This window comes from Coturnix japonica, chromosome 2, assembly GCF_054131305.1.
Source record: "Coturnix japonica strain WE chromosome 2, WE-NBRP24, whole genome shotgun sequence".
Lineage (NCBI taxonomy): Eukaryota > Metazoa > Chordata > Aves > Galliformes > Phasianidae > Coturnix > Coturnix japonica.
The window spans coordinates 19,767,843-19,792,958 of record NC_140664.1 but is presented as its reverse complement, the minus strand read 5'-3'; the positions used below and the strand labels follow the sequence as shown (position 1 = coordinate 19,792,958).

General features: G+C 39.4%; 2 protein-coding genes across 5 annotated transcripts; one reads left to right on the top strand and one right to left on the bottom strand.

Moving 5' to 3' along the window:
* Positions 1 to 389: 389 nt before the first annotated feature.
* On the bottom strand, positions 390 to 7,077 carry RIDA (reactive intermediate imine deaminase A). 2 transcript variants are annotated; one of them, XM_085539396.1, is made up of 7 exons: positions 6,990 to 7,077; positions 4,778 to 4,883; positions 4,138 to 4,192; positions 3,279 to 3,347; positions 2,543 to 2,598; positions 2,027 to 2,134; positions 390 to 535 (listed from the first exon to the last, which is right to left on the bottom strand). In XM_085539396.1, the coding sequence occupies exons 1-6, from the start codon at positions 7,052 to 7,054 to the stop codon at positions 2,066 to 2,068; spliced, it is 420 nt and encodes a 139-aa protein (XP_085395522.1). In that variant the 5' UTR covers positions 7,055 to 7,077; the 3' UTR covers positions 390 to 535; positions 2,027 to 2,065. The 2 variants fall into 2 exon arrangements, with proteins under 2 accessions (XP_085395522.1, XP_015711640.2); XM_015856154.3 differs by lacking the exon at positions 390 to 535 and adding an exon at positions 1,358 to 1,646.
* A 103-nt stretch (positions 7,078 to 7,180) lies between these two features.
* POP1 (POP1 ribonuclease P/MRP subunit) lies at positions 7,181 to 25,088 on the top strand. 3 transcript variants are annotated; one of them, XM_015856147.3, is made up of 15 exons: positions 7,181 to 7,445; positions 8,229 to 8,396; positions 9,239 to 9,414; positions 10,141 to 10,389; positions 11,507 to 11,594; positions 11,799 to 11,974; positions 12,482 to 12,729; positions 12,848 to 12,941; positions 13,721 to 13,832; positions 14,371 to 14,490; positions 19,625 to 19,740; positions 20,792 to 20,983; positions 21,384 to 21,538; positions 22,225 to 22,560; positions 23,284 to 25,088. In XM_015856147.3, exons 1-15 carry the CDS (start codon positions 7,313 to 7,315, stop codon positions 23,945 to 23,947), a joined length of 3,027 nt encoding a protein of 1,008 aa, XP_015711633.2. In that variant the 5' UTR covers positions 7,181 to 7,312; the 3' UTR covers positions 23,948 to 25,088. The 3 variants fall into 3 exon arrangements, 2 of the variants coding, with proteins under 2 accessions (XP_015711633.2, XP_085395517.1); XR_014943316.1 differs by lacking the exon at positions 19,625 to 19,740; XM_085539391.1 differs by lacking the exons at positions 19,625 to 19,740; positions 20,792 to 20,983; positions 21,384 to 21,538; positions 22,225 to 22,560; positions 23,284 to 25,088 and adding an exon at positions 15,868 to 16,075.
* Positions 25,089 to 25,116: the final 28 nt, after the last annotated feature.

Genomic DNA, 25,116 nt, shown 5'->3' with positions numbered 1-25,116 from the left:
TGCCAGCAGCCCATTCTAGCAATCAAACAAAAGCTTTGCTTACCTTAATTCCATTTCAAGCTGGATTTAAATATCTTCTACTTCACTAAACCAAGAGGTACAACACTTGTGTTTCATACTGGACAGTTACATGGCTCTGCTTTTTATAATAAAAAGCAGCATCAAGAAATATAAACAACTGCTTTCAAAAAAATAAAGCTTTAAACATCTGTGGAAGGCTGATTGTTTGTGTGCAGAACAGCTACATCATAGCTGTAAATAGAGCTGCTTTCAGTTATTCAGTAACAAATGAACCTGAAGAATAAAAATCAAAACTGCCATCTAGTGTTAGGTTGAAGATTAGCAAAGCAGCAGTATGGAACAATTAAGGCGGGCATCTTACATTGAAGCATGTTGCAAGGTGTAGCTGTTCTATTTACTGTACAAAGATGAATTTAGCTCACATTTAACATCACTGAGATCTGCTGAAGGTGAACTATAATTCTGCTACAGAAACTGTTAACTGTTCTGCTGGAACGTAGTTATGTGAGCAAAGCTGTAACAGAAACATACAAAAATAAATTAGGAATCTGCTTAAATACTGTAATCCCCCTGCATTGTATTATTCTTAACTGACAGAATGAAGCAACTTTTGCTCTAAGTTTCATAGAAAGTTATATTCACATTACTACCAACTTCTAACAAACCTGATGGTGTTTTGGTAGGATTGCTTCTTAAAGCTGTAGGAAATAAAAGACATTGACAGTATAGCCAAAGAGAGAGAGAACAAAGAGAAGCCAAGACTAACAGCATTCATGTGTAGAAAGCGCTTATGTAGCAGATTCAGGCACTTTTCAAAGGTCACTGCTTCAAAGTTCAGAAAGCAAAGAGAATTCGTTCATTTACCCTAAAATAAACCAATATCACGTTAAGTAAATAGTTGTAGGGGCAAGACAGGGAATCAACTCTAGCATGAGTCAGCTATTTTCAAACTAGTTCTTATCTTAATTAAAATCATTAAGTAAAAACATCCATTTCTACTTGCTTAGCTGGAAAATGAACACAGAGGAATGGGATGGCTTACCAACTCCAGCCTGACTTCTCAGTACTGCTTAAACACACCAAGAAGGTTCATTCACTCTTTTAATGGCAGAGAAATGCCAAGAACCATACTGCTGTGGTAGCTGAAAGCTTTCTCTCTCAAAGGACTGTTTTCGCCCTTAGCTATTAGGCAAGAGATAACAAACCTGCTCTTTAGGTTTGAATCATCTCTTAAAACACAAGATAGGGGTGTCAGTTTGGGGTATTTTTTGTTTGGTTTGTAATGGAGCACCAAAGTATAACCAGGGAAAGTTTGCTCCCAGAAGAAACAAGCATATTTTAAAACATGTGATTATTTATTCTCATTAAACAGGTTTTTCCCCCCACCCCATATTTCTGGAATGTCTCCCTCCCCCCCAAAAAAAATCACAATATAGTCTAAGCTGAATGGCTATGAAAAAGACTATGAAAAACATATCAGGTAGAGAATCATTTGCAGCTGATTTGTAACTATGAGGACATGATTTTGGAGAAGCATCACTTTCTTCTTTCTAAAATCAATATCCACCTGGATTAGCAATTGCTTCAGTGTGAAAAATGTAATCGAGTCTCAGCACTAAACCACTCTGCAAAGAAAGCATTTAAATAATTTAGAAACAAATACAAATGAATTTCCCAAAACACAGAAGTGAAAACATATGCTGACCAAGACAAGTGCTCTACTGGTTTCCCATTTGACTTCTTCCAGTATTTAAAATGATTACTAAAAAAGTTACTCTTAAAATCAATGACTTTTGTACGTCCTGCTCACCCACAGTGTAACTGTTACACAGTTACCTGAAGTGTGTACTTTAATATCCTAATACCGTCACAAAATAAGGCTCCTGTTCTCCAATCAAACCCAACAGACTTTAAAGGCACACCCATAGGTTTCAGGCTTTGCCTGCAGAAGTCACTATAAGCTTCTATTTCATAGACTAGAAGGTTGAAATCAAGAAGAAAGCACCTTTCCAGGTAAGCTTAGTGTAGGACATTTAGTCTTCACTTATGAAGAGGCTGGAACATTCTGGATGGGTCCTTGAACAGCAATAGCTTCAATCTCAATTCGGGCACCCTGCAAGAAAGCAATGAAGAAACATATTAGGAACTTTAAATACCTATTTAATGAAGCTATTGGGTATATAACATGACCTAATATGAATAAAGAATGACACCTGGAAATGATATATTCCTGACAGTTGCATTACTGATTTAGCAATGGTAAAAATTCACTTTGTTCTTCCTGAGGTATTAGAAACCCTTATTTCTAGGGCTGTAGCCACCTTTCACTATGCAGCCAGGTTCTCCCATGTTTTCAGAACTTACATGCAGGAATAAGACTAATATTCCTTAAAGTAAAGAAATAAATACTTAAGAATATTCAATCAAATAGTCACAATGGAGGCTATTAGAGAATAAGAGCTCAGTTATAATGTTTCAGAAACAAAGACTTTCAGGATTCATTTTTGTAAGTTACACTTACTATTGGCAAAGCAGCAACCTGGAAGGATACTCTGGCTGGAAAGTTTGATTTGAAAACTGCAATTGAAACAAAAACATCCACTGATCATTTGAGTTGGCTTGATAAACAAAGCTCAAAATCATTTGTATAGAATGCAGTCAAGTTTCAAGTTCAAAAGTACAAGACATAAATTTCAGTCCACACTCTCCTTTCTCCAACTCCTACTGCCTCCCACATTCGTTTCTCCCCTAGTTTTCCACCCCCCCCCCCCCCCCCCCCGCACCAGTGACAATTAACACCAAGCTCAGAAATGGTACATTCATACTCCAGCAGGCACAAGGCAGGTTAATAACTCACATTAAAGAGCAGCAACAATTGCCTTCTTTAAAAACAGGCAGGAGGGCTCTTTGGCAACAAGTAACTAAGCATCCAGCCAATCTGTTTTCACTTCGCTTAACATACTCAAGTCCATTTTGACATGTAGAAGATTGTTCATCTAGGCTTCATTCAATGTGAGATGCTGCTAAGTAACTAAAACCCGAACCCATATAAATAAGGAACTTCTTTGCACAGACTCCCAAATTCTTCTGCATAACATTCACTAGTCGCAAATGAATGTTCTGTTCTTACATCGTATTTCTACTGAAGTCTCAAAGAACCTGGGACTATGTTAGCTGAGTCACTGAAACACTTCATTTATCATGAATATCATCAATTCTGCAAGCTGTACTGGTAAAAAAGTAACAAGTCTACTTACTCTGTCCATAAACTTCATTCATATCATTGAAGTCCTTCATGTCTGCCAACAAAACCGTGGTCTTCACAACTAGAAATTAAATACAGTTATTTTGTATCTTTTGTATAAAAGTTTGAAGTCTTTAATGCAGTTCTTGCTCTTATTCCAAGTATCTCAAATATTTTAAACACTTTGAAAAGTTTTACAAACAGATATTGACCATCAGAGCAACCACCTGCAGAACCACCAAGAAAAACTGAATATATAATGCATAACACTTGTATATTCTCGACCTGTTTTGAGAACAGTTCTTCCATTTTAGATTTCATTACAAGCCCAGTTCTTCTAAAAGGGACCAAGGCAAAGATTGATTAAAACAAGGTTTTAGTATGTCAACTGTTGGCAAAAAAAAGAGTACATCATAAAACCTACTGCTAGAATAGTCCTAAGACATCTGAGGATATGGTCTATGTCAGGGTTTTCTTTTTAAACCCATGACTGCCCAATACCAATTCTAAATTTGGCTCCATTATTTGAATCAGTCAAAAGATAATGAACATGCCTGTAACACAGATGCCACAGAAACAGACCTGTTTTTATCTGAAGTAAAGGATGATTAAAATGCCTGTGGTCAGTTGTAGCTTTACCTATATATAAGCTGCTTCAGCTTGAATTGAAAATGTTAGTACCATGGACAGAAGCTTCAGGTGAGAGGCAGTAACCCACTGATACACATCACACAAAGACTCACACATTAATCCTTTTCCTCTATTGATAAAAGATGCACATTTATAAACAACTTATTTATTTTAAAGGTTGATTTTTTTTTTAAGCCCAGTGAAAATAATCACTTGTTTGCTACCTTCAGACCAGCACTTACCATTGCTAAAGTCACAGCCTGCAGCTTTCAGGATTTCTCCCAGATTTTTAAATGCCTGTAGAAAAATGAGACAGAAGTCTGTATGTATCACATGGGTTGTATATAGGCAAGTATATAAACATAAATTGTAACCTAGCTACATTTAGGTTGTAGCTCACCCAGCAGGCCTTCAACAGTCAGAGCAAAATCAAAAATAGATTGAGAACTGTATTAGTAAATAGTAACTTTTAAGGAACTCCTAATAATAAACCATGTATTTATCAAGTGTGAAAACAATACAGCTTCACCTCATCATATCTACTACCTCACACAGCTTCAGCTGGGGAAACAAGTCTTACGCCAACTCAGAGGCTCAAAACATCAATTCCTTCTTATACGAGATACAGATAGTCTCCCTGACCTCCAGGTTGTTTGGATGGAGAATGACAGTGAATGAATTATTTCTTGGTTTTACCTCACTTTGGAAGATTTAAGTCTCCTCAGTCTCTCATGAGCCTAAATCATAGAATCACAGAATTACCCAGGTTGGAAAAGACCTTGAAGATCATCAAGTCCAACCACAGCCTAACTATAGTACCCTAACTCTAACAACCCTTACATTTAGCATAACAGAAAAGATTATTGCTAGAACACATCTTACCTGCTTAGCTTCTTCCTTTACACCTCCAGGGACAAGCTTCCCACTGGAAGGATCTAGACCTACCTGTCCTGCAATGTACATGGTCCGGTCTACAAGCACTGCTTGGCTGAAGAGAAAAGTGACATTTCAGGTTGAAAGTTCCCTCAAACTATTTAACGACTCAAAAGTACTGCATGAAAATATGAAATGCACTTAGAACATCTGTTGTTCCGAGATACTATATCATAAACTGAATTGGAAAAGATCTTTGATATCAAGCGCAAACATCAACCTGATTGACGCTTCTCCTCTCACCAGGTAACCTGGGTGCTATGGTAGCTAAATTACTTCAGCAGATGAAGAATCTAAGCTATTTTTTACATGTACATCAAGTGTGCTTTTGCTGAAGTAGAGTTAGAGATGTCAATAATTGCTAAGTACTACAAACAGATTGGAAGATTAAAACAAAGACTTTAACCACCTAGTAAACATTATGCAAGAGACAGAGCATACATCAGATGGTTGAAGTACTTTGCAAAGGAATTGGAGAAAGACTCTTTTCAAAGTGTTTGTGGTGTGTCAACATGAACTTTCTTATCTCTTGACATCTGATAAGAAAATACATTCTTCTGATAGTTGAACAAGCCCCTGAAATTGCACAACCTGGAGTTAAACTCCAGTATCTAAATCAGGACCCCAGCTTCACTTCAGCATCAGTGGAGAAAGAAAGCCACTCTTTAATGAATGCATCATTAAATCTCTTAATTGCTCAGTCTCGTTGACAGGAGATGTATATAAGAACACAAAATATGTCCTTAGGTTTTCCTTTCTAGCACGTCATAGTTTGAAGTATAAACCATCAGACTATAACTTGTGTTTCTATTGAACACATAGGGAGCCACGTAACAAGTTATTAACACTCTCAGCTCTCTGGAAAAATGAGATTGTCTTATACTGCTTATAGTAAAGCAAATGACAACAAAAACCCTTATTCTTATGGAGCTTCGGAAGATCCCAAATCACGAGTAACTGTGAGGAAGGCACAGGGAGAAGCACGAAGCCTTTCACTGCTGAAAATGCTGATCAGGCAATCTGGAGTCTTCTCTGTTCCTCCACTTTCTTCTCCTTGTACGGTTACCATGGAACCCCCCATTCACTGCCACTTTCAACAACTCACTAACTCATGAATATACTTCCACAGCAACCAAATGCATGAGCAAAGTTCAGAGACTCCAAACACAAAAACTGCGATCAAACTTTAACTGCAGATGCATCCTGTAACAAGGGTCAACTGTGCATCTCTGCTGGAATCATAAGGAGTAGTTAAGTGCATGCCACACATCATTCACATCTCAGTACACTTGAGTGCAAAGCTATATAGACATTATGACCTTGGCCAAAACAACACCATAACCCTCAGACAAATGGCATCAAGAAACACTCTTCAATGATGACAAGTGGGAAAAGTTAATCAGACTTGCTTTATACAGAGTTATTGCCACAAGTACAGCATCTCTGTGCATACACACACAAGAAATCACTGGAAATTAGAGGAGTTTAGTAAAGGAGGTACAAAGTATGGTGCAAATTGCACACAGGACTGTAGCAGAACCAGGAATACGACCCTTCTATCCTAATCCTCCCATCCATATGAAGCCTTGATTGAGCCCAAAGCTCAGAACTGAGATGGAGCAGTTATTTCTTACGCAATTATTTGTTCAGTGGACTTTGAAAGTGCACTGGAACATGACCACTAAGTTCACCACTAACTTAGTTGATGCTGGCCCTGCAAGTTCAACAACACGCTGTACAATAAGCAGCATTCCATTAACAACTACAGGACAGCACAGGACATGGGAGCGCAGTTAATCTATAGCAGAAGGCTATGTAAAGACTAAACCATTTGGTGTTGAAGAACCCTCACTTTCCACACTTCAGGTGCTCTCCTACCCACAGGCAATGCCAAGCCCTGGCTGCAACCATATCAAATCGACAGGGACAAGAAAGCTTTTGTAAAGCTCCAAAGTGCCACAGGTGGACAAGTCAAAACCTGAGGGGGCTGCGTTTATAACAGGAAAACACAGCTTAATCCCGTTATTAAGAACCCCCAGACAGCACTGTGGTGACCCCCAGAGCTTACACAGCAGCCCACCACCCTTCATTAAACATACAAACCCCCCCCGTTACCACACGGAACAATAAACCTCCAACAAACCTCCCCTACGAGCCGTACCTGTATGAACCCAGTGGCGTAGGAGCCTTAGCAGTGCTGATGATCTTCCTTACCACAACAGCCATAGCGACAACCACCCTCACAGACCAACTCACCGTCCCTCAGCGCCCGCCTAAATACCCTCCCCCGCCCGCCCCCAGCCCCCCACACCTTCTGTGTGTGGCTGCGCTGTGCGCATGCGCTGTAGGGGCTCGGGAGGCCTCGTGTAGCCAAGATGGCGGCCGCGGGGAGCCGCGTTCGGGAGGAGGTTGGCTGCTCTGCTGCGCTTTAGGCCTGTCGGAGCGACAGCAGGAGGGGCTGTGTGAGCTCCGTGTCGAGCCGAGATGTCTACGGCGAGGGAGAAGAAGCGGGCAAGGAAGATGAGGAACCAGCCGGCCAGCGTCACGCTCCCGGCCGAGCCGGCGTCCTTTACCGGAGGCGGCAGCAGCAGCAGCGGCAGGGCCTGCTCGGCTCCAGGTACGGCCTGCATCCCCCCCGGCATGACTCACCCCCGGTTGCACTCACTGAGTGTGACCGCCCAGCCAGCTCCTTATCCAGACAGCAGGACATCCAGCACATCCCGCTGTTATCCGCTATTGCGTCTGGGATGTCACGCGGGACAGTGTCTAACGATGTACTGTTACTTACTGCAGCAACATATGTGTGCCGTGCTTGCTTTATTACTGCAAAAGAAATGCATGTGTCTTACTGAAGATAGAAGGACAAAAATAGCTAAACTTATGGGGAAAAAAAATAAGAGGGGAAAGTTTTGCTGACTAAACAACAGTAAGTCACTGTTGGCACTGTCACTGATGGCAGTCACGTGGGCTGATTTTGATCACAGAATCACATAACAGCTTGGGTTGAAAAGGACCACAATGATCATCCAGTTCCAACCCCCTGCTATGTGCAGGGTCACCAGCCACCAGACCAGGCTGCCCAGAGCCACATCCAGCCTGGCCTTGAATGCCTGCAGGGATGGGGCATCCACAACCTCCTTGGGCAACCTGTTCAAGTGCGTCACCACCCGATGTGTGAAAAACTTCCTCCTTTATGTGACCTAAACCTCCCCTGTCACAGTTTAAAGCCATTCCCCCTTGTTCTATCACTATTCACCCTTGTAAACAGCTGTTCCCCCTCATATTTAGATGCTTTATTGCGTGTTTATATCAGGTTTATATCTTTCCCTTTGGGCTTCATTGATCCATTCCTGGATGACTTTGTATTTCTGTTATCTGTGTTCATTTCTAAACCTTTTAGGAGATGTTCGTTCTGAGCAGCAGTATCAACAGAAGAAATTTTTGCATCAGTCACCTGGGCCTCCCTACAGGAAAGAACAAAATAGAGGAGACTCAAGAGGCAGAGGAAGAGGAGGATGGCAAGGAGAACATCAGAATTCTTCAGAGGAAATGCCTAGATACATAACAGGTTTGTATGTATAAGAAAAGGTCAGAGTTTCCAGGGCAGCTTGCTAGAAGTTGCTTGTTGTCTGTCTTAGATTTTGCACAATAGCAAAAGTCAGAACGGATGTTTTGGTCAACATGTGTATTGTCTTTTGTTTTTCCTGATTTTCTCCAAAATACAGAAAAGTTTGTTTACTGAAATGAATTACCAGCTGTTGTTCAGTGAGTCCTTTCAGACTTCTGAGTTGAAAAATTGCACTCCTTATAATGAGGGCATGCATTTGGGTTACGGTTTACCAGTAAAATGAATACTGACAGCCATCTGTTTTCAATGTAGTCAGTGGAACTGTTTATGCTCATATTGTGAGTTAAAGAAACTTCTAACAGAATGTTTGTTTAGGAAAGCAAAGAGACAAATTAGTTTTTCAAATTATGGTGGTGCTGTGATAATGAATACACTTCCATAAGCATTAAACGTAATCAACCTCTGACTCCTTGATTTGATCATTTTAAAACAGTTTGCAGTCTGATCATTGCTTCCTGCTTTTTTTTCCACGATTAAGTTTTTCCGTCTGTCTGAATAATACATGAAAACATGGCTGCCATAGTAAAGAAGTACTTTGTGCAAATAGAACATGTTGCTTATACCTCAGCTCTCAGTATTTGCCTAAACATATTGGTGAGGATATTTGAAGAACAGAAATTACTTCTGTAATAGACAGTAGAGGATATTTTTGTTTTATCTCATGAAGTCAGTAGACTGGTGTACTAGGAATACTCTGCTGGAGTTCACTAACCTATGTATGTTGTCCCTTTCTTTTTATCTTTGCCATTTGCCATGTTCTGATGGAGTTCTTTTCATTCCAGTGTCTACCTTTGCTGAAGCTCGTGCTGCTGAGCTCAAAGCCATGCTGAAAGCAGTTGCGCAGAAGTCTTCCAACTCTCTAGTGTTCCAGACTCTGCCCAGGAGCATGCGAAGGCGAGCTATGAGTCACAATATTAAGCGCCTACCCAGGCGGCTGCAAGAGATTGCCAGAAAAGAGGTATACGTGTAGTTTATAGTATTTGATGAGGTGTATAGTGGATGTAACTATTGTGCGGTGCTGTACGTTTATTACAGTTTACAGCTGAGCTTGCCTGCAAAGCTTCCTTATATACAAAGGCTGACAAGCTTGGGCTGACATTTGGATGCAAAACCTACATTTTAGTAGATCTCAGTGTAATTGTCAATAATGTCTTGGATTCATCGTTGTTCTATGTCTTGAGAAGTTACTGGAGTCATGATGATAAAACTCCCTACTGCAGGACTGTTTGTTTTGGATGGTGTATCAAGGTCTCAGGTGATGTAAGACTCCTCAGTAACACCTGCCTATCTTGCAGCTCACCACTGCTTTGAGCTGTGACTTTGCACAACTGAAGCCAGCACAACTTGTTCATAACTGGCACAGTATAGCTCAGACAGGGTCAGCACAGTGGAGCAGTGGATAGGTTGCATGCAGCTTGAGACCATTCCTGGTCGTGAAGCTCATTTTGGAGTAGTGTCTTAACATTTAGTCGGGATGCTCTTATACATTTACTTATTCCTTACTTGCTGTGGCATTTCTATGTGTTACATTTACATTTTTAACACATTTTAAACATTTACATTTACATTTTTAACACATTTAATTATGTTGGTACTTCCTCTATCCTTGTCTATGCTAACCTTTTTCCTTAACAGAAGCTTTTCCTTTTGAGATTTACTTCAGTGTCTTCTCTTTTGAAAACAGGCTGAGAAAGCTGTACATCAGAAAAAAGAACAGTCCAAGACTAAATGCCGCAAAGCCAGAAGACGCCACATAAATTTGGTAGCAGAGTTTAATCACAGGCAAAGGAAAAATATTTGGCTGGAAACACATATTTGGCATGCAAAGAGATTTCATATGGTAAAGAAATGGGGATACTGCTTAGGAAACAGCCCTACAGAGAAGTGCTACAGGGCTTGTTACCGAGCCATGACAAATCACTGCCTTCTTCAGGTATCACATTTGCATTTTCTTTATTCTTCTGCCAAGGTGAAGTTAATCACCTGTTCATTTCTAACCAGTGTTTCTACCTCTTTGAAGCAATGTTGTGTCAGCTGCTAATAAGTGCTAGCTATGAATGCAGGGCAAGGGAGGTGATCTTGCCCCTCTGCTCTGTGCTGGTGAGACCTCACCTGGAGTACTGCACCTGAATGTGGAGTGTCAGTACAGGAGAGACATAGACCTGTTTGAGAGCATCCAGAGGAGGGACACAAAAATGATCCAAGGGGTGGAATGTCTTCACTATGAAAACAGGCTGAGAGCTGGGGCTGTTCAGCCTGGAGAAGGTTCTGGGTAGACCTGAGAGCCGCATTTCAACATCTAAAGGAGGGCAGTAAAAAAAGAAGGGGGCAGATTCTTTAACAGGGTCTGCTGCGACAGGACAAGGGAAATGGTTTCAAACTAAAGGAGGGGAGATTTAGGGTGGGCATCATAGGGAAGAAGTTTCTTGCAGTAAGGGTGGTGAGGCAGTGGAACAGGTTGCCCAGAAAGGTAATAAATGCCTTATCGCTGGGGACACTCAAGGTCAGGCTGAATGGGGCTCTGAGCACCTAATCTAGCTGTAGGTCTCCCTGCTCACTGCAGGGGATTTGTACGAGATGACCCCTAAAGGTCCCTTCCAAATCAAACAATTCTGTGATAAATGAGTAATTTCATAAGTGTTGTGAAAAGTGGACAGCGTGAGAGAGTAAGATGGGGCTATAGAAGAGTTTTAGGTATTAAAAAGGTATCTGTAGCTGAAATACTTCATCTTCAGCCATAGGAGCTAATAGATCCAGTGAATTTCTGCATCTTCTTGCGAGAAGGATGCTACCAAAGACAGACACTTCGTTGTGTGACCTTTCTGGTCTATTTATTCAGGGGGCAGGTTGTTCTGCAGATGAGAAACGCCTGACAGCAGTCCTACAGCAAAAAACTATTTAATTAAGACATAACAATATTTTCTCTTTGACTCAAGCAGTTGTTTTTCATTTACTAAAATTTAATTGTGAATTATGAAGCTCAGTGTTGACCCTTCCTTGTCAGGTTCATTTTCAGGAGTTCTCACTTTTCCACTGTCCTTTTGTTTCAGGATTTATCATATTATTGTTGTCTGGAGTTGACTGGTAAAGAGAACGAGCTTCTGAAACAGCTTGCTCGAATATGTAGCGTTGATGCAGGTAAGATTTAACTAGTTTCAAATAAAGCTAAGTTTTTGAATAGACTAGAGCAGACATGTCCAGCCTGCAGGATGCATGTGAATCAGGACGGCTTGTACTGTGGCTCTTCCCATGCTGCTGTGCCATGGTGGAAATGGCTCTTAAACTTTTTTATTTCTTAAACAAAAAGTTACTTTGCTTTTCAATAAGCATCTTCTTCTTCAGGACTAACGTTTGGAGCAGCCAGTTGTCTGTCTGGAAGATTCCAGGGATCCTTGAATATTTACCGAGCAGATCGCTATCCTGAGGACATGCTTGGTCCTGTTACATTTATTTGGAAACCAAGGTCTGGGTCTGAAAACAGACAGTTATGGATCTGGGTGCATCCAGCTCTCAAACAGGTATCCTGTTTTTTAGAGTTGAACTCAAATTTTTTCATGCATTGTCTGTTTCTTTTGCTGTAGATACCTTCTGAAAGGTTTCCACTCTAACTATATATCTGTTTGCGTCTTGTACTTACAGGAATTGTACAGAATGTGAATGCAATTGAAGTATTTTGTGTGAGCTTGTTAAAAATTTTCTACTTCCACTTTTTGAGGGATTTGTTCACAATATATTAGTGCCTGTTTTGCTTCCTTCCCACGACAAGCTGTTTGGTCCCTGTCATCACAAGTAGTCATGATCTGAACTGAAATTACAAGCATACTTTTTTCTTTTATTAATTTAAGTGATAATAAATTCCTAGCAACAGTATTACTTTCAGCATGTGATAGTGCTCTCCATGGACTTAAACAGAATGAAGATCATTCCGTATAATCCACATTAAAACAGAAAACAGAACCACTAGAATTTAACTCATGAAACTGGACTGCTTACTCTCATAATCAAAACTTCTCACTTTTCTTTAGGACATACTGAATGAGTTGAAAGCAATTTTCCAGTGTTCAGAGCCTGAGATCTGTATTCCTGAGCCAATTACAACATTAAATCAAGAGGAAAAACAAATGGATGTTGTTCAGAACCTTGGCAAAAAAAGAAAGAGGGAGGACAAAGAAGGAGATAAAGCTGTGCCGGTGAAAAAAATAATTGGTGATGGCACTAGAGATCCGTTCCAGTCCTACTCCTGGGTCTCACAAACGACTGGCATTGTGATCAGGTTTGCTCATAGTAGAGTTAGAAACTGTGACCCTTAACCTGTTAATGTAGCTGGATCATAGTATGACAGAAAACTGCTGTACAATTGCACACTCACCTGAAACTTCCCTCTCTTTCAGCGATCTAACTATGGAGATTCTCAGGTATCGACTGATTGGCCCATTATCACACTCTGTCCTTACAGAGACCCTGAAAGCTGCTTCTGTCCAAACAGTAAGGACAATGGCTTGTTGGATATTACTGTAATTAATATAAGGGTCGTAGAGCATGCAAACTTCTTCTTGCTAGAAAGAATCATTAGGAGTATTTATTATAAAGGTTAACCTGTATATTTCTGTTAGCTTCTCCATACTGAGCCTCTTGATTAATGTTGACCTCAGGAAGGGTGTGTATCTGGATTTCTAGTATGGGTAGAGAGAAAATGGAAGCTGTGATGCTACTGAGAAGGCTGTAAAGGTTTTGCTACAGTGATGCGTTGTGTTGAGAGGTCCAAAATAATTTATACTCTTTTTGACAAACCATAGATTATATTTCTCATTCAGTGAGCTAGATGCTCCTATAGGGCAAGACATAAAAGGGTATAGGAAACATTCATGTTTTAAATCAAATGCATACTTTCTCCAGGATTTAGTATTTTGTCCACCTCTTAGCACATAACATCACTGTAGTTTTAATGGGTGTCAGATTTTTCGTGTGTCTCTTGCTGCAAACATGAGGAGGCCGCAAAATCTCTGGTTTTCTGTAAGAAGTCATTGACTACAGAGCGAGGAAGAATTGTGGAGTGCTTTGTTTACTTTTGGAATACAAACTCAATATGCTTATTGGAGAGTACCATAAAGTGAAATATAGGAATAAGCTTCATCAGGAAAAAATGGTTTTGATTTGAAACTTGAAGGAAGCGACCGTGGTGATTAAGGCGAACAGACTGAATTCATACTGATTAGAAGTTACTGAATTACTACTTGACTTAATAAGATGATGTTGTTTTCCAGGAGATGGTGGATTCAGAGTCGAAACTGAATAACTGGTGGGTAGAAAACTGCAAGGACTCTGAAAAAATATCTCTTCATCGTCGTCAAACTGCTATCTTTGAGCTCTTAGAAGGTATTTGGGCATGGGCAATAGGGGAGGAAGGGGAGACTTAAATTTTAGTGGTCAAAACTGGCATGCAACCAAGTTGGCTTCAGTTTGGTAAGACGTAGTTTGTGTTTGATCGAGAGTGTGATGCCTTGTACTTAAGTAATTACTGTGGCACGTCAAAGATTTGAGAAACATTACTTTTTATTTTTTTAATGGAACTTTAGTCCTTTTTGAAGGCCAACCTCTCAATAGATAAATTTCATTTTCTTTCTTGTCTTCATAAACATTTCACTTCTAGCACTGAAACAGGTAAGGGGCTGACTGTGGTAAATCTCAAACTATAATCAAGCTATCCAGTATGAGGCGGTTAAGCAGAGATGAGGTAAAACTTTTGAAGATGTTTTATAATTTCCTTTAACAAGCGTTGATGAGTTTTAAAAACATGATAAATCGAATACTCTGAATTGCTACTCTGGCAAAAAAGTACAGAATAACAGTGCAGAAAAAAGAATCACAGTTCTATTGGTGGTTTTATGGCACTGTTCATTTGTGTATTTTTAAGGGATAAGTTCGCCATCAGAAATGCCACCAGGTACAATACTGGGCCTCACTGTTGGAGATCCTCGAGTCAATCTGCCAAAAAAGAAGACAAAAGCCATGCCGGATCCAGAAAAATACCAAGGTAAAATGCCTTGTTTACATTGTGCTTGAATGGAACTGCCAAAGGCATGAAATTCAGTTTCTCTGTTTTCATTTACTGTCCTTTTACACTGATTGTTTTTTTTTCTTCTTGTTTTCTTCTGGCATTAGATTTCAGAAGTTTCCTCTTTCTTATTACATACCTTGTTGTAACAGAAACAGTGTTTTAGAACAGCACTTGTGAGGGAGGGACATGCACCATAGCTGGTCTTGTGCTCAGTGGAAGCCTCTGTCTGACCATACAGATGATCCAGGTTCGAATCCTGGCAAGGCCAACCAGGTGCTAAAAGCTACTCAGTAACTTTCTGTTTGGTATTTAGTCTTCCAGGTGCTGTTTTTCTCTCCAAAAACAGCTTTAGAGTTTGGTTTATAGTATTTGAATGTCACAGTTTCACTGTAGGAAAATGCAAAATTAGCATTTGAGATTGCTAGAAGATGCATGAGTGACTTTCATTTAAGTGCAGAATACATGATGAGTTGGATTTGAACTTCCTTGGAAAATATGCCAGAACGGGTAAAATGGGATTTCTGCACAGTGCAGTGTTTGTGTTTACATTTAGGTTCACTAGACACAGGCTGCCTAAGGTAGTATGAGAAACAGAATAGCTTGCTAGCAGACAAGAAGTTTCTTTGATCATGTGTTTCCAAGATACTAGAATAATATAGCCTTAGCTTTTGTTTAAACCAAGTTGAACACTGATTTTAGTTGCCATCTTACCAACTCATCCTATTCAGACTTTCTTATATCTTCCTATTCCAACCCTTGTATGTGGAACAGCTTTTGTCCTGTGTATTATAATTTCTGAGCAGTTACTTTCTCATCATTAATGTTCATGTTGGAAGTGTTGCTGCATATGCGACCCCTGCTTTGGTTCCTTCCTGCTGAGGAGTAAGGTGAGCTATATAGCACTTGTTTACAGGGACTGGTTTGAACTGGTAAAGGAGTTAGCAACCAAAACAAGTTATTTGTCACTATTCATTCTGCTTGTCATGTCTGTGAAAATATGTTCAAGAAGGTGCAATGAGCTGAAGTCTTCTAAGCATTGGAAATGCCATGTAGCAGTTTTTCTCCCGCTGGCAAAGATGGTCCTCCCTCAGGATGGAGGGCTGTGATAGAGAGGTAATAATGTGTGACAGGGAGTCAAGAGGAAGAAGGCACTTACACTGTTTTTATTTTGACTGGTTAGAAATGGCCATCTCCAAGTCTTTCTGTTTGGAGTTATGCTTCAACTTGCAAGAAATCTTGTAAACCACAGTCAGAAAAGCTAAACTGGTTTTGCTTTCTGGTTCTTTTCAGATTGGGTATTCTTTTGCTTTTTCTTTCATCATAAACTTAATGCTGTATCTGACTTTTCTTTAGGTGAGGGGAGAAAGTCCTTGATCAGCGAGCAAGAAAATGTAAACTGCATACGATACCTTCTAATTTAGGTTCTACTAAAGGACCTGTTGTTGCACAAATACAGCACTGCCAACTGCCAGATCAGGTGGAAGTAGGCAGGAGAGTGAAGGATAATACAACTTCCTTCTAACAGAAGATAAAAAGGGCATTGTGGAAAGAGAGTAGAAAAGAATAGTTGTTCTACTAGGAGCAGTAAGGAGGTAATTTCCCACCTGAGTGACTTCTTTATACTGTGTGGGAAGACTTAGAAGATTATTCAGAATCTCCTGTGTACCTATTGCATTATGTACTGAGGAAATGTTACGGCATGGTAGTTTCTTATCTAGGAACCTTAGAACTGAGGTGTAACTGCCACTCTTCTCTCTGCCTCGTTGATATTCCTAGGTGTTAGTTGAAGAGAGAAGCTATTACTACCCTCCAAAGCCTGTTGTTCCTATCTGAATTTTATAATTGACTATGTGACAGCTACTACCAGTGCTATATCCTGCCTTAATAGGCTCATTTGTTCAAGTAGTTGAGAGAAATTACTTTTTTCTTTTTTCTTCAATGCTTATAGAAAATCAATCCGTATTGCATTCAAATACTTATGCAATTTTCTAGGCTTGGGAAAGCTTTCAGTTGCATTTGATTGTTTTTGTTGTTTTTTTTTGTTAAAGAAAAATTGCATCAGTATTAATGAAAGAAAGCTCAGACATAATCAGCTATTGTGTGAAATGCATACAAAAGGCAGATTAAATATATAATCCAATCTGTTCCCTCTATGCAAGCATTACGATTTCTTCCCACTGTATTCTATTTCAGGACAAGGAATTATGTGTAGCTTAGGTTGTGATCTTGTTAGGGCATGTGATCTTATTGCACTTTTCACTGCCTCTATAAATCAACTGTATTTTTTTCCTGTCAACCTACTTGATTGCCTGGTAGTTTTGCAGTTCAAAAATCCATTAAATAAATGGAGGAGAATCTGTTGGACGTCATTCTGCGCAAAAAGATCAACACTGGGTGAAGATTGTAAGCCAAACATGTTTGGAATAACAATACTGCACACTGATCTGAGTGTAGCACTCTTCCATAGAACTCTATTATTGTCCATGTTTGATGTTCATATTACTGGAGTATCCAGCAAGAATTCCATCAAAAGCAGTGCATTACCAAAGGTTATTCTAGTTCAGTTTAGCAGTTTTACCAGCATTTTTTCCATCCAGTTCCTGGATCCTTTGGTTCTTTTGCCCAGCAGATACCCAGGAAAGGAACTCTTCAAATGTATGAAGGGCAGTTTGTTTAACAAAAAAGGAATTTAATATTGGCAAATTATATGTATTAGTACAGCAACAGTACTACCAATGTTGCCACAGTAACACCCACAAAGAAAGTTCGTTTTCACTTCTAGATAGTTGATCCCCAGTGGAAGATGAGGTCTGTAATTCTACTGAGTTGGTTTTAGTTTTCCCCTTGAGCAAATAATTTTATGAGCATTAGAATTACATAAACTTTCTGAGTCTTGGATTTAATGTAACCTTACTCAGTCCTGGTAATATGGTGAGATGATCTTTATGTGAGTAATGTTACTAGTTATTCATCTTTGTTGTATTTAATGTTTTTCCCCTTTTTGTTTCTTGGATATTCAAATACTATTGGTATTACTATTAAATTTGAAATGGTACTGCTTATCTTAGCAGATTCCATATTTGTTTTAATCTCTCTTGTTTTTTAATGTTATGTAAAAGCTAATTGCTTTTCTTAACATATGCCTACTATTTGAAGATGCATTATTTGTCAAATGTGCAAATGGTGTAGGTAAGTTACAGCCTTCTTAGCCTATATGTTGTCATACATGAAATCTGTGAAATGATGTGCATCTATCTATTTCTTCTGTCCCCCTTGTTTTTTATTCAATACATTGTAAGCTACAGTTGTGTACATTTTTCCCCCTGTGGATGATGATTTATCAAATCAAAGGAAATTTCAGTCTTTCCCACTTAATCATACGCCTGAATGCATATGCATGGGTTCAGTGTGTGTAAAGGACATGTGCTGATGGGGTTTAAGTGCAGGAACATCCTAATTTCTTTAGGCTACAAGATGGAGATCTTATGAGTAAATCACTTTTTACTGCCTTTTCGTCAGATTTATACCTTCTGGAAGTCAAGCCGCTGAGTAAGTGGTCAGTGCTTATGCAGTTGCAAACTAGCGTTAGTCTTCTCTCCTTTTTAAGTACTCTTGTGGTGTTTTGGTTTGCTGCTACTGTCTTAGCATGGTTTGCTGCTCAACATGGGGTCTGTTGGAACCTCTAGACAGTGAATGAAATGCAGAGGAGAATACATCATGAAAGACAGGTGAGCTAAAGTTCCTTCTGCAAACGTGGAGCCAGGGACTTTGCCAGTAAACATATTCTTGCAGAACTTTACATATCTGGCCTTATACACTGGCTCTCTTGATACCACCTACATACGTGCTCTGAAACTACTCCTTAATGGTGCTTATGTTTCTACTTCTGCTACTGCTACTCCTCTCGGATGGAACGAAAAAATTCAAATAGATGCAGTCTTAGTCTTAGCCCTGTCTTCTAAGACTGCTGAGGTAATCTCAGAACAACAGTTGGAAACAGAATTAAACCTTCCTTTCTTTCCCTGTGTTTCCTGAGCACCAGCTATTGGCATCAATGGAAGTAGGTACTACGATGGCTGTTGCTGACTTTTGTGTGCTTAGTCATAGGCACAGTAGTTTGTGTGCTTAGTGTTTCCTGCACTAGTTGTAGCATCTTATTTGCTGCATCATTAGCAGCTTACTCATCAGTAGGTTTATTTCCCCAGCATTCTGTGAATGTGAACTAAAGAAAATGAAAGGGGAAAAGTTTGAATTACAGTATGTTTTGTAGAGAGGTAAAATTCTCCAGGTTGAATGGGGATGAAAGAAAAACAATGTACAAAGTTAGAGATCTTAGAATAGTGAGGAGAACATTGGGTGGGCTGTAGGAATGGAAAGAGACAGATATTAAAGGGCTCTTTAAAGTGGAGAAAAATACTCATGATCTGCGGGGTAGCAGTTCTAAGGAATGTGTGTTATTTAAGGAAGGGTGCTTAGCAAGTGTCACCTTGATAGCACTATCAAACTCAGGAATGCTGCTATGTTTATTGTTTCTGAGGATTTTTCAACTCATAGTAGGATGGACAATTTTAAACCATTTACAATCATTTACAAATGATTACATAGTTATTGCAGTTATGTTTGTCAGTACCTATCCTATTGTTAGGACAACTTAGTAATCCATATCTTCTGTACTGAAATTCTTTGTCCACATTAACTGGAAAAAATTAGCTGAATTTTGTCTTTCAAAAGATTAAGTTATTTAAAAACAAGCAAGAAATATTGTGTTCCTTTAATAAGCAAGAGCACTTAGATGACAAAGCAATCCCTGTAAGTTTTAACCACAGAAATATTAACAGCTTCATTGTGGGTCATTTTAATTGGTAAAGTTTATTTTACTTAAAATATGGATTGATATGCATTGCATGCTGGGTACTGAATGCTGAATGCTTTTCATCCACAGAGTACAAAAGGTAGGTATATTTTTTCTTTATTTTGTTTGAATTGGGGAGTTGAAGCAGAATTAGTTTTAATGCCCCATTGAGGAGTTTTAAAGCTAAAAGTCTTATCTTCAGTAAGATATTTCAGTAACAAAATCTGAGTTTTGTTTGAAGGTTCTCTTCTTTTGTAGATAATGATAAAGTTAGGCAGCTGTACCTGAAGGGTGTACCCGTTGAGTGTGCTCACAGCTTTATCTGGGACCACGACATCTGTAAGAACGTCACTGAAAATAAAATCTCAGAGCAGGTAACTGATGAGGTGGATTGTCTTGAAGAAAATGGCTAATGGCCCATGTAGTACGAATCTTGAAACTCATATAATTGCAAGAGCAGCAGTCTCCTAATGTGGTACTAGCACACGACTGAGTTGAAGTGTCTGTTCTGTAGTCTTTATGTGATATTCTTCTATAGCAGTTATTAATATCCATTTAAAAGAAAGCTTTTCTGGATCTTCCACTGAACTAAGTAATTGTGGTTTTTTTTTTTCTGAGAGATTTGAAATTGGATTTTCCTGCATCACTTTGTCTCATATAGCACTTGAAAGGGGTGAAGTGCATCAGAGATGCTCTGTCCATTTACTCCTCCGTAGCCAAGTGGATTCTCCTGGCAGGAAAAAGATGAGACAAAGTAGATCCCTCTGGTCCTGAACTGCAGTACACTGTTGTGGTCATTGTAGGCATCTGTGTAGGCATACACAGTTTAGCTTATAGAACAGCTGGTGCAAAAGAGGCATGAAGAGACACGTACAGTTCCAATCTGGTGTTCTGCTGGTTGTTTTGTTGTTGTTTTGGTTTTTTTTTTCCCCATACATGTATTTTTAATGCAGTACAATGAAATGTAACAAGTAATGATTGACAGAGCCTTGGTGCCAGCATGCTTTCTTTGAAACTGATTCAAGACAAAATGCTCTTTTCATCTCTCTGGATATAGTTCAGATTTTCGCCATGAATTAACAGTCTGTTTGAAAGCACGTGCTCAGTCTAGTCTTGTGCACAGGTCTGTAAATACCAAGTTGGAATACTTGCCCTTTTCCTTTATCTGTGCTGTACATCTTCATACTTGAGTTTCAATACCTTCCCTCCATCAAGCACTATGAAAATTTAAAGGGGTGGGGGCTGGAGGCTTCTTAAATGCTTTTTCTATAGTTTTTTTTCATGCTTCAGTGAAAGTCAGTTCATATGTGTAGAGTGTTACTAGTTTATTTGTTCTAGTTATAAGTTTATCTCATGTCTGTATCTTGCAAGGATAGGTGGAAGAGGGGAAAAGTTACTAACTTACTGGAAAATTTTCCTTCTTAGGAATTAAACAGAATGAGAGCCCAGTTACTGGTACCTGGATCTCAGCTTGATTTGGGTCCTCGTGAATCTAAAATTCCTATACTGTTGGTGCAGCAGCCAGGAAAAATGGCTGGAGAAGATCGACCAGGATGGGGGAGTGGCTGGGATATCTATCTCCCAAAGGGCTGGGGCATGGCTTTCTGGATTCCTTTTGTAAGTAACATTCATTAAAAATGGCAAGTAAATATAACAAATGAAACCATTTGGTCTGAAATACCATTTTAAGCATACTTCATATTGTGTAATAAAGCCATCACAGTATCAAAATCCCGCTATAAAGAGGATGTATGAACTGGTTCATGACAGTCTTGGTCTTAAAATCTTAAAAATAAATAAGCGATAGTTTTCTGTATCTTCCTTTGAGTGTAACTGTGCCCTTATGGCAGCTTGAAGCAGGAAATGAGAGAACAGGGTAAGAAGAGAAAGCTGATATGATAGCTGTTTGGTTTTGTATTTCTAAGAGCGTATGTCTCTAATGGTAAATCATTTGGTGCCAGTTACTAATCATACAAATGTTGCTTTTTTGGTGGGGGGGGCTTGATTTTTATAACAGATATACCGAGGTGTACGAGTTGGTGGCTTGCAAGAAGCTTCCAAACATTCTGAGTATCAAAGAATACCTCACACTCCAGATGATTTCCCTGATTGCCCGGCGGGAATGCAGTTTGCCAAAGAACTGGAAAGCAGCCTTCTTGACAGATTCAAACGGTAACATTAACTTTGATTGATTACAAGAATGGAAGAAAAAACCACCAGTGGTGCTTAAGATAGTCCCTTCATTATCTGTTGTGTTCATTTAGACTTGGACTTCAGGAAGGTCTTTCACTATTGTGTTTTAAAGTAATGACAATAAATATATTCAAGCTGTACATAATAGAAAAGTTTTCCTAATCTGGTCACATAAATTAACTAAAACCTTCTATTTTCAGAGTGAAGCTCAATTAAAAGACCCAAGTAAAAAATGAAATAATTTCAGGCAAGCTTCTCAGCTATATAGAGAGAAGGCAGAAGTTTGCCTTTGTTTTCATTACAATCATTGCCATACCATGCTTATGGGGCATCTGGAAGCATCTTCTGAACAAACTGGTATCAGTTGCCCTTCCAGCTACAACAAGGAGGAGAATTTCAGAGGAAATGGTGATAGTGTCAGTAGCATCCAGCATTGCTGAAAGGACATAGTGAGCAGAAATATATCAGCATTGCCTAGAAGTATAACTTGACAATTATTGGTGAGGTTACTGAATGCACAGTTAACTTTCTGTTTTAAATGCTTGCTTACAGAAACAGAAAACATTATTAGAACAGCATGACAAAGCAGGCAATTAGCCTTTTTAAGTGCCAATTTGAAAGAACACTGGTTATAAATCTTACTATGTACTTGATTTCTTATTTAGACGTCCACCTGCAAAAAGGGCAAATTATGTCAAACTGGGCACTCTGTCCCCTTTCATCTGTCCTTGGGGGCAGCTGGTGAAGAGCTGGGAAGGAAGAATGAAAGCTTCAGAAGAATCTGTGTGTCCTTCCCCACATGCTGAGCACTGCACAACTGAAGGACGTGACTTTTGTGACCCCAAACCAGAACTGGTGAAAGAAGCTTCCCCTGAGGCTGGTGAGGCAGAGGATACCATGGAAGTAAGCTCCGAAGATGCCATAAAGACAGAGGGTGATACAGGCACCCAAGATTTTGGTGAGAGAGGTGAAACTATGAGAAGTAACTTCATTGTTCTCAGGTATGTCAAAAGGTATAAGCACGCAAGGTGTTACTTCTTTATTAGGAGTAGTTGAATTGGGAAAAGGAATGACTCAGCTTTGATTGCAAAAAGATTTGATCGAAATACAGTGTTGAGGAGATTAAGTAATTTTGCTGTTGAGTGGAAGTCCTGCTTTCCTCAAACACCTTAAGTAGATGATGTAAGGAATTGTCTTAAATACGACAGGCTTGAATTTAGCACTTTCTTGGAGCTGATGTGCTCTGTCTGCTTCTGGGTGATCATATATGTGATTTCAGACTTGCAGTGTATATCAGCACATGTCCTCTTTTCTAATGCATTGTCTCAGATGCTCTGCAAAGAAGATAGAATCTCCTGTATTCCACTGTAAATTATGTGGGTGCCAGCCGTTGTTTGGAAGGTGCCTGAATGCAGATCTTTCATTTTGATGTAGTTATCAGGGGAAGAAATATTGTCAGTTCAAAACTGAATTGTGTCACTGAAGGTTATAAAGCTTTTGTGATCAAGCTTTAACAAGCTGAGTGAAATTCTTGCCTTCAGAACAAGTAGCCTCCTTATGCATGAAGTTCACTTGCCCTTGTTCTTCTTGTGCTGATAGTTACAGACACCAGCTTGAAAGGTGCTTCTTTAATCACACTCTTTCAAATAGGTGACTTTCTGGATTTCTGTTGTACTACTTATTAATTACTGTCTTTTTTTGTTTATTTTAACACTTATTAATAGGAATGAGAAATTACTAATGCAGTTATCAGCCTGGTGCTACCCCACTTCTGGAAAAGATCGGCGACCTCGCCTTGTTTCTCAGCTTGGAGGAAAGGAAATGACTGAAGATGTCCTTTTGCCAATCTTGATGAGCTATCCCAGGGCTCTGGTATGGGTCAAATTATCTCTCTTGAGAAAGGGAAACCCTGAAATACATGCCATGATTTGCATCCCAACAGAAGATGATTTACTACATTTAAGCAAGGACAGACTCTTCTGTGGTCCTCAAGAACCCAAGCATCGTGACGTATTCAGGCACAAGGTACAGAAGCTAAAAGAGAATAAGAGGAAGAAGAAAGAGGAAGATAATGTGAAGGCTCAAGAAAGCAACCCTCCCAGTGTTCCAGAGAAAGAAACAACTGAGGGATGTAAAGACCTCATTCTAGGTCTTTGGTCAGGCACTCTCCCAGATGTTACTTCCCATTGCTCCAGAACTCTCTTGGGATATGTGACTCGAGGGGATTTTTCACTAGCTACGGGCTGTGGAGAAGCACTGGGTTTTGTTAGCTTGACAGGGTTGCTTTATATGTTATACAGCCAGCCAGCAGATAAAAAAGGGCTTGTTTTGCTCAGAACTCCAGCTTCTTTACAGTACAGATTTGCAAGACTTACTATTGAGGTTTAAATATCATTGGAGTTCAGTAGAATGTGAAACACACCAAAGTATGTATTATGTCTCATATGACCTTTCTGCTAGGCCTCTAATTTGAGGAAGTGTTTCTCAGCCTTGAGGAATATGAAAGAATTGCAAAGCTTTGTAGCAGTATTAATGGGAATAACCGATGCTTAACCCTGGTATTACTTCTGATGTCCTCAGTGTGCAGCATTTCTGACAGTAACATACATGTTACCGTGATGTCCTGTATCTCTAAAAAGCCTGGTTTTCACCTCAGTGCTACAAAACAGTTCTGAAAGACCAAATTACAGGTTTTTGTTTTAGCAATCTGTTGATGAGATGGCTGATGAATTGTAGCTTTCCAGATCAGTGTTCACATATAAGCATGTGCCCTGCATGTGCCTGTATACATATAGCAAGTGGCTTTTACCAGTTCCTTGAGTCTGAAAATTATTGCTACGGTGGAATAGAACTAAGTAGACAATTCTAGCACAGACAGCAGGTAAGATATGTTGGTGGACAAGCTCTTTGTTTAAATGAAATGCAAATATATGATAGTCCAGCTGCATAATCTTAAAATTATAGCAGCTGAAGCTCTTAAATTGGAAAGCATATCAGTTTCTCTCTATTCTGAGAGAGGAAACTGTCTTTTTGAAAGATAACAAGCTTTGTGGATGTAAATTGCTCTTGGTGGGTCGGCATAGATTTTCTGTTGTAAGTGGGAATATTTTGCCTCCATGTAACATTATTTTTGTGTGCTGGGACCAAGGCTGTCTTCATTATGCTATAGGGTTTGTGAATGTTGAAGCAGTCATATAACCTATAAAATGTGTAAGTATGGGGAGAAAGGTGTTTAATTTGATTGGGGAAGGGTGGTTACTTGGTTTTGTTGCTGGTTGGGCTTCTTTCTGTGCTTTTCTTTTTTGTTAACGGTAACCCTAAACTTCTAGCCGTTCTTGAGTTAAGCAGCTTAAAAACGAGTTTACATTCATGCACTATAGTTTAGTATGAGCATGGTACAAATATTTACCAGTTGGTAACATTAACTTAAAATGAGATGACAAATAAAAATGTAATCTATTCTTGATTCAGGAATCTTAATGATTCAGCTTGATTCGTTGAAGTAATAAATTAAATATGGATCAGTTGATGAGTTTGTCTTCCTGAGTATCAGTCTG